This window comes from Parasteatoda tepidariorum, chromosome 4 (genome assembly GCF_982258835.1).
Source record: "Parasteatoda tepidariorum strain Cologne lab strain chromosome 4, Ptep-v5.0, whole genome shotgun sequence".
Taxonomy (NCBI): domain Eukaryota; kingdom Metazoa; phylum Arthropoda; class Arachnida; order Araneae; family Theridiidae; genus Parasteatoda; species Parasteatoda tepidariorum.
Window position 1 is genome coordinate 1,654,122 of NC_141758.1, and position 12,390 is coordinate 1,666,511.

Below are 12,390 nucleotides of genomic sequence, written 5' to 3' on the forward strand. Positions count from 1 at the left end.
TGTCGTGTTTATCACTAATTATTTCACCAACTTTGTTTTTGCATAGACTAGAGGTCTGTTTAAAGTCCAATCGACTGCGGTTGATTTTCCGATAGAATGCTCTGCATTCATTAATGGGTTTTAGATGTTCAACATCTTTAAACAACTCTTCATCAAAGACCCTTTTCTTTTGCCTAAAGAGTTTCTTCACCTCTTTTCTGCGTCTATGGTACTCCTCTGAACTATTTCTTGTGCGTGCTTGTGTCATATGTTTATATGCAACATTCTTTTTATCATTAGCAATGGCGCAATCAATATCATACCAATCCTTAACCTGTTTCTTAATTACTTTTCCAATCACAGTATTGGCAGCGTAACAGATGCTGTCTTTTATACATTTCCATTTATTTTCCACAGTACCATCATAATTCTTTAAATTCAACTGTTCCTTTACTTTTTCGCAATATTCAAGCCTTTTCCTTTCATTTTTTAGTTTATCACAGTCATATTCTCTCAAAGTCTCTCCCTTAAACTTTTTTGCATTTGATAATCTTGATCTGTTTTGTTTGGCAATAATCAAGAAGTGATCTGAATCCGCATTTGCCCCAAGATAAGTTCTCGCATCCATTAAGTTGGAGTAATGTCTTGCGTCAATTAGTACGTGATCAATTTGATTGACGCAAGTGCCACATGGGGCACGCCAGGTAGCTTTATGAATATTTTTATGTGGAAAGGACTTGTTATCTATAGTCATATTATGTGAAGCTGCAAAATCAATTCATTTGTGTCCATTACCATTGGTTGCATCATGTAAGCTAAATCCACCAGTTACAAACTTAAATTCCCTTTCTCTACCTACTTTGGCATTTAGATATGGCCAAAATAATTTTTACATCATATTTTGAACAACTGTAGTAAATTTTGTCTAAATTTTCATAGAAAATTTCCTTTTCTTCCTCTGTTTTATCTTCAGTTGGTGCATAAGAACAGATAATACTGAAATTAAAGAACTTTCCCTTAATTCTGAGTTTACACAATCTCGGAGAGATTGCCTCGAAATCCAAAATCAGGTGTCGTATTCTTTTGCTTACGATAAAGCCAGTGCCCTCAATGTGTTTTTTGGGGTGACAATTGTAAAAAACAGTATGATTCTTTTTATTCAATGCTCCATTGCCAATCCGTCCAACCTTCTGAATGGCAATCAAATCAATATTGTACTGTTCCATCTGTTCTAACAGCAAATGCAAAGCTTTGACTCTATAGAGAGACAGAACGTTCCAGCTTCCAATTCTCCTATCCAAATTTCGTTTTCTAAATCGTTTCCATGAAGTCATTCGGGATTTTTCTTCTAAGGATTTCGTAACAAGAAATTTTTACAGGATAGAGGTGTCAACCCTATGCCCAAACCCCTACCTGGAGGACCAGTACCCTGATATAATCCCCAGAGGCAGGGTACCCGGTTATACCCCCAGACACTGGGTACCCATTTTAGTCGCCTTTTACGACATGCATGAGCTACATTGGGACCATTCTTTCACATCCGGTCACCACACGGGTGAAATGATAAAAATAAACATATATAAAGTTGTGTTTCACAGCTCAACAAATTTAAAAAGAAAATCAACTACTAGTAGTAAATTTCAGAAAGTAAATAGAATTTTTTTTAAACTATTTTTAAAATTAAACTAAAAGATGCATTTTCAAAAATTACACAAGTAATTATTGTATTTTTCAAATTTAATATACGTTAATATGTTAATTTTACATTTATATTTCTGTTACCTTTCCTCGCAAAAGTACATCGTTACAAAAGTACGGAACGATAACACATTGCACCTGGTGTTGCAATAGGTGGAAACAAGACTTCACAGGGTGGAAATATTTCTTGGATGTTGAGTGCTTTCGGGAGCAGTGGAGTCGGACAGCGATCCAAAAAGTGTGATCTTTTCCAAGGCTTATTCAGAAAAAGGAAGAAGAAAAAAAAACAGACTTGGTTATAGACTTGGTTAATAGAAACTTCTGTTAATCGAGGTGCTACAATACGTTGTAAATACGGTGAGTGGTGTGAGACGTGAACAATGTATTAATATTTCAATAAATTAAAAGTAAAAGATTTTTGTCCTTTACCAAAGCTAATTTAAACAAATATGTAACAGGTCTGGAATTAGTAATTCGCGAATACCTCAAATGTCAGAGCGTATGCCATAGATAATATGTTTTAATAGGGTGAATGAAGTTGTTTTATTATTATAATTATTATTTATTCTGTTTAGGTGGACAAAATTTGATGGATTCCATAAACAGTTCACGAATGAAGAGTAAAGAGAGGGGGTCGTCGAGAATTTCTCTTCTCGATTTTCCACAAACTGAAGTTTTTAATTTGACTTTCTTCGTCAGAAAGTAAGATACGAAACGATGACGTCACAGAAAGTCTCTGTGATAAGGACTATCGGATTATTGTGTGTCCATTCTCCAACAAACACATTTGTCTCGTGATCACTGGTATGAACAATGTATGGATATAAATATAATAAATGGGATTGTTGATAAATTATTTTAAAGGCATCTTTTTCAACGCGTTCACAGCCATGTTAGGAAAAAGAAACACTTAGCCAATAACTTGCCTTCTCAAGATCATATTGTATAAATGCCAAACCGAAAGTCAGAGCTCTGGACACTATTTAGAAAGACAGAAATAAATTAATTAAAGTAAGCTTAATGTGTTTAATTTTGCTAACAGTTTAGAATTTCGCAATCAAGTGAATCTGTTACAAAATCAATGTAAAATCGAAACTCTCCAACTTGCCAATGAATGCCATAAAAAGTCATTATTTATACTCAGTGGATATTTCTTTCTGCTGCCTACCACTTCAGTTTCAAAAAGAGACCTGTATTTCTGATCCCAATACAAATATTTATATTATTATTATATTACTAGGAGGCTCCGCCTCCTGCTCGCTAACGCTCGCCAACCCCCGAGAATTGCTACGCATTCCTATGTGGTTCACGCCGTGAACCATGGCTCGCTGCGCTCACTCGCCATTGCGCTCACTCGCCACTCGCCGCTGCGCTCACTCGCCATCGTTCTAGCACAAAGACATAGTATATTAGCATCAAAGACATAGTATTTTATCATTAAAGACATAGTATTGTACTTATGTAGAAGAATTCTATCAATGTTCTTATTGGCTTTTAAAAAAGTATATTAGCTATTTAGATTGTACATGGTGAAAAAATCAAAACATTAGCTAAATGAGAAACATATTAGCAAAATAAATTATTAAATATTGCAGTTACTCACCTAAATTCAACTAAATGTGTATAATAATTAGTTAATGCTAGAAATTCTGAAAGTTTTAGAAAAAAATTTTATTATTTAAAAATATAAACTTTAAACTCTAACTTTTCCTTGTGAGATAATAACCCTCAAAAAGTCTTTCATTTTCAAGAACACAAAAATTTGTTTTATCGCCAAATGAAATATTTTTTGGTGATCAGCATTATTGAAATCAATTTCTATATTAATTAACATTTGTGATAAAGTACATAACATTTTAGAACAAAATAAGGATGTTTTACATACAATAAATTGCATGGCTGTTATCATTACCCGAGAAATATCACGGGGAGGTCGCCATGCTGCATTTCTAATCGGGGAGTTTTGATTTTGGCTGTTCCCCTTGCCTACTGCCAATAGAAGTTTCAATTAAATTTTTTCCAAAAAACATTTTTTTCTGCAAAGCTCTAATAAATTAACACTAAGCATTTAGAATTTCTTTAAAAACACAATTATAGATTTGGCATCTTGGAGCAATAACTGAAAGGCTGTCAAATGACTTAACTCCTGACAAGCCAACATAAAGTTGCCCATGACTAAAAACTTGTTTAGTCAATACTAAACTGATTTTCTCAAAAGTCTGACCTTGTGACTTATTTATAGTCATGGAGAAGGCCAGTCTAATTAATTCCTAATTGAGTTTAAATTAAATATTATCATGTTTTTAGGGCATGAATCTGAATTGAACATCCTGATAATGCTCACTCTGGTTATTGTTGCCATTTTTAAAAGCGCTATATGTTGAGCCACCTCATGTGACATTTGCCATGTGACACTTTTAGCAGCAATCATTGGTCGATTTTCTAACGTTGCCATTCGGGGAGTTGTAATGAGGCTTTTTTTTTGGTGCCGTGTAAGAGAAATATATATATAGATGGTAGACACACACAGAACTAGAGGACAAGATGAGGCGATTGAGCTGCTGCTTGTGGCCAGTTGTAACATTACAGTTGTGCGAACTGATTTAGGTATAGATAAAAGTAAATGGTTAAAACAGAAGAAATTATAGCATGATATTTGCATCCAAAAGCGTTTTTAGAGTACGTGATTTTAAAAAAATAATACACTTGTTAAAATCCAAAATTTTTATATTACATTGAGGAGAAAGGTGCTATTGTAAAAAGATTGGTATGTTCATTAATGTTTACAAACAGATAAACAAATAAGCTCGTAAGTTTGTAAAAAATATATATAAGCAATTCCAGTTATTTGCATACCCTCCAACACTCTATTCTCCAGCGTTATTTAACTAAATCAGACATTTTTTAAACAAATAGAATTTTCACAAAACTGTTGTTTGAGCTTAAGGTCATGGCCAACTGAATTGAATCTAGGTGCCTAAGGGCGCGCTTGCAGTCCTTTTACCTATTCATCCTGATGGATGAATGCAAATGGTGTCAAAAGGGTTATTCTTGATGACATGCTAAATGATGACTATTTGGAGATGAGGTGATAAAACCATAGAGTAGTCAATAATATAGTTTTATTTGAATTAAAAGTTCAACTTGTGCAAAAATAGGTATAATGAAGATGTGATTATGTTATGGATGCAGAGAATAGGATGGGTCAATGCAATAGTAAGTTTCCAATATATCTAATTCTCAGATTAAGACAAAATAACTCCTTAAACTTTACAGCAATGCAACATTCCTTGTCTTATCACCAGTGACATTCAAATGACATTCTTTCCTGATAATTTACGATTTGCAGATACAGTCACTCATAGAGATGCCTGATGTCGAGTTTCTTTTAATGTTGGAGAAACGATTTTGCCTATAGTAATTTTACCTCCCAAAATGCTCCAAGAAAAATGTTGCTTTGTTAAGACTTTTCCTGTAAGGAAACATGGGAAGTTGTAAATATGGGTGCAACATTGAACATTGTTTCATGCACAAAAAAACAATGAATACAAAGTTTCTAAGGAAAACAAATAAGCGAAAGGCGGTTTCTGATGTGTCCGTGTTACACGAAGGATATGGGTGATTCTCACGAAATATGACAATTTACTGTCTCTTGCTCCAAGATCTAATACTATACTTCTAAACGAACTTTTTTTTTTAATTTTAATAAATAGCATTGCTGTTAGCATTTTAAAATGACCTTGTACTACTAGCATCGACTGTTTTGCATATTTATAAAATTTAATCGAATTTCAAAATGTCATGTTTCTGGTATGTCACAAACAATATTTCCAATAACAACTAGCTTCAAAACTTCGCATAAATTTTTTCAATATCTAATTTTTTTTATCTCAACCGTTGTAAGCATTTCTAGAATATACGTATAGGGTATCATTTACGAAAACGTCGTTTAAAATAATTTTTTCTGTCAATAATTTGTTTGTCACATGAAATTCTGTCATTTTCCTGGCTACTTTTATTTAGTGAGTTATAACCAAAATAGATAGCGCCAGCAATCAATATTTTATGTTAATAGATTAATTAGATACCATCCTATCTGAACATGCCTTGTTGCATGCATAAATAACCAACTTTCTGGTTCAAAATCTATTTAAAAAATTTGAGTGTTTCAAAAAGGTGAGTAGGTTTTTATTTTGTCACTTTCCTCTCTTCTTGAAATCATTAACAACTTAAACTACATATATTTATCAGAGTTATTTCAAGAAATCCTGTTGTTTTCTGCGGAATGTAAACGGCTTAGGCCAAAATGTTAAATTACAGTAAAGTTAAATGCTATAAAATGGCAAATGTGTCATTATCCCACCTGTCATTTTCCTTGCTTATGAATGCCAAGACATTGACGTGTTACCAAAAAATTTTTTAAACAGTATACTCTAAAGAGGGAAAGCAAATATTAACCTAATACCAAGTTTATGTATGATTGTAATATGCTTGAATGTAATTAAAGTTATTTATTAATTTAATGATTGATTAATATATACAATTTTATTCTGTACATACCAGCAACAAAAACTTTTTTGATTCTTTCTGCAGTGGATAAAAAGAATTAATTTAAACAATTTATGGTTCATCTAACATAAATGTAACTAAATAAGTATACAAAAAAATTCGATAATTTTGAAGACTTATAATTTGAAGAAATTTTTTGGTCCGAATTGTCATGTTTCCAAAGAATCACCCATATAACAGAATCTCTTTGAATATCCTGTTGCACAATGCTTTTAAAGTATCCATCTAAAATGTTTATTTGTTTTTCAAATTCTATAAGTATATCAGCCACTTCAGATTCAAGTCACTTTTTGCTTCTTTCTAAAGGTAAATACAAAATTTACTTTTCAAATTTTAATATTAATTTAGAAGTTTTATAATCTTATTGTTTTCTTTTTTTATCAGTATATGATTTGTTAACAATGTTTTAATTTTAGTTTTAAAAAATTTAAAGAACTTGAGATTGTTTTCCTTTTAATGAGCCTGAAATAATGTGATTTTGTTAGATTAGTATTGTTTTTTTTTAATCAGTTATTAAATGAGTTCCTTTTTTCTCTATTCTATTGTGTCTTCTTTTAATTTTTGTGATTTAAAATATTTCCAATTTGAATTAAAATTAATAGTCAATTATGTTATTTTTTATTAATATATGTTCTATTAAATGCTATGGGGGAACTTTTTAAATCATGGTATATTAATATAATATAATAATAAATTATAATTATGCTATAATTTATTGAGTAAATTAATCATAACCTTAAATCATACATATATTTCACTTTTAATGAAATTACTTTGAAAATTTCTACGGGGGAGGGAAAAATTTTTAGGAGCTTAAACTTTGCCCAAAATTCATTTTTCATAACCTATTTAAATATGAAAAAAATAAAGCCAATCAAAAAATGCAACTATCAAATTTTCAGATTTATATCTGATTTTCAAAATAATGGCTATTAAAACACTAAACGTAATCATTACGAGGTAATCACTGACCCCGCCCTCGAGTTCAGGTAATCTCCTCTTATTCATAACACTAAACAATTAAGTAACTTTTAGAAAATTAAATAAATTCTTAGAATGTTCATTTATAAGATTTAGTTATACCTAAATTAAAGGACCCGTGAAAATCTTGTAAAAAGAGCCTTTCAATATTATTTCGAAAAAGGTACTGATTTGAAAGAAGAAACAAATGTGATTCAGGCAAATGGGTGACATCACATTGTGAATTTATATGGATTCACTAGTTTATTACTTAAAAAATAATTTTTGTAAGAGAAGTATGAGCCGTGATTACTCAGGGGATAGTGTTCGCCTTCCACTGAGGTGAACCGGGTTCGAATATCAGCGATGGCTGGTCGATACGAATTCCGCGTCCGGCTGTCACCGACCACAGTGCTGACGTAAAAATATCATCAGTAGCAGATGGGTTATGGGTTAGAGTTCCCTTGTCATCAGGCTAACCGCAAGAGGTTTTCGCGAACTTTCTCTCCATGCAACGCAAATGCGGGTCAATTCTATCAAAAAGTCCTTCAGGAAGGCAAATTTCTCCCAATTCTTGATCCAGACGATCTTTTCTTGTCTTCTGTTTTGGGTTTAATATTACAAGGTTTACGGAGTTGAACATTAGTAGTCGTAAAATCAAAATTGAGTCGGCTGTTGGACGATGGTTATAAAATTAAATAAAATAGAAAAATAGTGCACAAAATGGAAGACAGCCATAAGTGCCACCAAGTCCTCTCCTATTATTTGTCCTCTCCATGAAGGCAAATCTCTCCTGATACTTGATCCAGGAGTTCCCTTGTCTTCTGGATTGGGTTCAAAATTACAAGGCTACGGGCGTGAACATTAGTAGTCTTAAACCCAAATTTGGGTCAGCTGTTCAACGACAATTATAAAATAAAAATTAAAATATAAGAGAAGTACCAAAAACGTAAAAGCTGTGTCCATTTTCTCATACACACATGTATGCTATTATTAACCCCATATGTAAACTATGTGTAAAATAAAACGCTTTCCGACGACACGTTATTTGTTTCAACAACAAATGCTGAATTCAAAATTCCTCCACTAGATGAGAAAATTAACTACTATGGTCTAATGTTCAAGACTCTCCCTTGAAAAAAAAATAATAAAGAAGAAACTAAAAGAGAACTGGAATCGGAAAAAAATGGTGTTTTTAATAAGAATCAACTTTTATACAAATAAGTGACCAGAAATGATTTCAACAATGTTTGGGATCCGTGACACTCGATGCTTCCAGAAACTTTGGTCCCAGAACGTCTTCATAAGAATCTTCAAAGCGTGTCACCTTCAGTCCAGTGGCCGAATCTTTGAAGAGAAGGTCCGGTTGATCACCGGCACGGAACAGGCGATAGAAAGTGGAATCGTTGGCGAAATATTTCGAGGTGTCTGCCAAAAATCGAACCAGGATAAGTCTTCGTTTTCGCGACAGGTTCTGCTTATTGCTGACAACCTGAAAATAATTCATAACAAAAAATTAACAACAATAAAGCAATAAAAAAAACTTTCGAGAATTATAAACTGTTAAACAAAAATCAAATCTGGTGAAATTATTACTGATAAACAAGACATTTTAAAGCGAGGGCATGAATATTTTGAAGAATTTCTTAATGAAAATTGTGAGGATATTCAAATAATTGCTCCTGAATTCGGAAACGGCATACAAGTTGAGGCTCCAACTATTGATGAGATCGGGGCTGCAATTAAAAACTTAAAGAATAAGAAGGCTTCGGGACATGATCTTATTTCATTAGAGCTACTAAAAAATCGTGAACCTACCTTATTCAGGAATTTATTTGAACTTATGACTGACATCTGGCACTCTGAGATTATGCCAATGGATTGGAATATAAGCATTTTGTGTCCAATTCACAAGAAAGGAGATTATATAACCCGTGCCAACTATCGGGGCATTAGTCTTCTTTGAATAACTTATAAAATTCTATCTACAATTTTATTTCTCAGGCTGTTATCATTTGTTGACTCACAAATAGGAATATATCAATGTGGATTCCGCGCTGGAAAATCAACTAAAGATCAGATAGTTTATCTCCTTTAGATTTTAGAGAAGTCAATGGAATTTAGCATTGAAACACATCACCTTTTTATTGATTTCAAGACTGCTTTTAATAGTATCAATAGAAATTATCTTTTTGAAATATTTAAAATACCTTCAACACTCATTAAATTGAAGAAAATTACATTGAAAGATACAAAGTGTAAGTTTAAGTTTCTGGGGTCTCTGTCAGAAAATCTTGACACATTTACAGTTGTTCGACAGAGAGATTCTCCCTCCTGTCTTCTTTTTAATATTGCACTTGAGATAGTTATTCGTGATTGTGATTCAAACATCAATACCAATGGTCACATTTTTACTAGATCAGTACAATTACTTGCATATTATGATGTTGTTTATGTAATTGCTCGTTCCCTTCCTGCCTATTTCTTGCCCTTGAGGTGGCTGCAAGAGAAATTGGCTTGGTCATAAATGTAGGTAAAACAAAATATATGTTGTTCTCAAGTAACAGAATCCCAGACGCCTGTCTTGAAATAGATTTTTATAGATTTAAAACAGTGAGGAATTTTACTTACTTACGATCAATAATTACTATTGACAACAGAATGACTCCTGTATTAAAAAACTGACATAATCTGGTAAATAGGGCTGCCTATGGGCTGAGAAGATTTATTAAATCTAGTTTTCCTTCTAGAAAAACAAAGTTCTTAAATTACAAAATTCTTGTCCAGCCAGTTTTGACATGCGCTTCTTAAGCTTTGACAGTGACAAAACTGGAGAAAAAATTCATCGCAATATTTAACAGAAAGATTTTGTGGAGTATACTTGGTGGTGTAAATGAAAACAGTAACTGGAGCAAGAGATTTAACTTTGAACTGTACAAGATTTATAAACTACCTGATATTATTAAATACATAAAAATAAATAGAAGGAATTGGATGACCCACGTGATTCGAATGAGTAATGACACTACAGTAAAAAAGATACTGTTTTTTGGACCCAGAGGAACGAGAAAGCAGGGGAGGCCGCGGTTGAGATGGGCTGACTCAGTGGATTCTGATTTTCTGGCAATTAATGAAAAGAACTGAAGATCAAACATAAATCGGAAGTCATTATGGAGAAATCTCCAGAGGCATTGACTCATATTGGGCTGTCTGGCCAACTATGATGAAACAAAAATCAAAAACTATCACGGGGGTCACTCGGCAGACGACAAAAATGCAATTATATAGTTAAAATTTGACTTGCTGAAAGGGCCATTTTATTTTATGAAGTTAATTGGATAGCATTTTTCGAAATTCTAATCTGTTCGAAAGTTATTGTAATCTTAGATGCTCTTTTGAGAATGTTTTACAATTCTTTTTGCTTTGCATAATTTTATATGACATATTGTTTTGCTGCGCAAAATCTATAGGACGCAAAACTGTAAGATTAGATGGGATAAAAGAAATTTTTGCTTGTAAATCATGTTTTTTTCTCCAAAATTTAAATTTGTTTCAAAGTCATTACAAATTTAACTGCTTTATTCGAAAATTTCTTTGTAGTTTCTCAGAGAATTGACTATTTATCCATTGCTGTAGAAATATTTATGTTTCCCTCTCGAGATCTTTATTTTATAGCCTCGATTTGATGACTATCAAGAGTAACGTAACAGAAAAACTTAACAGAAGTGAGATAAAAACAGCTTCCCCTTTTGAATTCTTTCAAGTCTCGTGAACAAGCATTTTAGAAACAGAAATTGTCCTAAACTTTTCGGAGCGTATCCAATCCCTGTGTGTTTAAATTAGAATCGAGTATCACAATACTTCATTTAAGATGTCTATAATTATAGGTATTTTGGTAAACAAAGTTTAAGTTTAAGTAGTAACGTCAATGCAACTACGTATTCTCAACTTAAAAGAAAAATCAAACACAATTGAGCGTTTTCTTAGTGGTTGTCAGAAAATAATAAAAACAGATCATCAAAAATGTCTCTTATTTTACCTGGTGTGAAGGGACTTTTCCCAAATTGCACTGTTGATAGTTGATGACCGGAGCAGTTCCACCTCCGTCACATAGGAGCATGAAATCAGAAGAGAGAAGGTCCCTGGTCCAGGGCAATTGACTGTGCCCATCTGTATAATCAGGAACTGTGGTGTGCTTTACGAAGGCTACGTCCCCCTTCCCCTGGGAGAGACAACGCAGGGCTCCTGCATACCCACTGAATCGTTCTTTCGAATCACGTGAACACCTGAAACATCACACATAATATTTCTTTATTTGAGCATTAGAGCTTAGGTTAGGTTACTCCAAAAAAATTAAAACGAAAATGGAAAAAAATTAAGCAAAAAATGTAAAATAAAACAAATCAAGCATAAAATAAGGAATAAAAATTCCAGAAAATATAGAATAAAACACAAAATGTAATATTTAAAGCGGACAACGAATTCATATGTAAAGTGCTCCAAAAAAAAAAAGGACCGACCACCCTGAATAGCTTTTGATTTAATGATGGGATCTTTACGTTCTAGAACACAATCTTAATGGTTCTAAGTGGTAACCTGAATTACGCTAATAAATTGCTATATGCTTATTAATTACTAATTATTAATTATACGACTTTTTAAACATTCGATTTCTCGGGAACTAATCGACCGATTTTGCTATAATTTTGTATTTTGTCATGTAAAAAAAAATACTTTTAAAATTATGTTAAAAATTGTATATCTTACAATTCGAAATTTTTCTGACTATTATTAAATAAAATAATAAAAAATAATAAATACTTACTAAACTTTATTTTTTGCCTGGAATTATCTTTAATCAAACGGATTTTGTGAGCAAAAATTTTTCGATTAACTCAAACGTTCTCGAGATATGGCTAAATATGCGAAAAGTAAAATTAACATTTAAGGGGTCCAAACTTTGGATCGCTCACCAAACCAAACTAGCCTAACCAAACTCACCTAACTAAACTGGAAACCATTTTTCCCAGATTGCTGCTATTCCCCATATTTTGGTGATCAGAAATCCGAATCCTTGAAAAAAAGGTATGTTTATTCAGAGAAAGTACGTTTTTGTGACTGTTTTCGTAACTTAAAATATCGTTTGCATTAATTAATTAGCTTATTTAAGCTTAGCCTCTAGAA

General features: G+C 32.5%; 2 protein-coding genes across 3 annotated transcripts in view; one reads left to right on the forward strand and one right to left on the reverse strand.

Moving 5' to 3' along the window:
* The window catches only part of LOC107437032 (beta-1,3-galactosyltransferase 5), a 36,947-nt gene extending 34,414 nt beyond the window's left edge, over window positions 1-2,533 (forward strand). For both annotated transcript variants that reach the window (XM_071181569.2, XM_016048896.4), the window contains one exon: window positions 2,253-2,533. In XM_071181569.2, coding sequence (XP_071037670.2) covers window positions 2,253-2,383 — 131 coding nt within the window. In that variant the 3' untranslated portion in view covers window positions 2,384-2,533. The remainder of the gene's footprint in view (window positions 1-2,252) is intronic.
* A 5,849-nt stretch (window positions 2,534-8,382) lies between these two features.
* Window positions 8,383-12,390, reverse strand: part of LOC107437031 (transferrin) — a 34,299-nt gene continuing 30,291 nt past the window's right edge. Inside the window, exons 11-12 of the mRNA XM_016048895.4 lie at window positions 11,246-11,492; window positions 8,383-8,698 (exon numbers count right to left, since the gene is read on the reverse strand). Of these exons, the coding sequence (XP_015904381.3) occupies window positions 8,447-8,698; window positions 11,246-11,492 (499 nt within the window). The 3' untranslated portion in view covers window positions 8,383-8,446. The remainder of the gene's footprint in view (window positions 8,699-11,245; window positions 11,493-12,390) is intronic.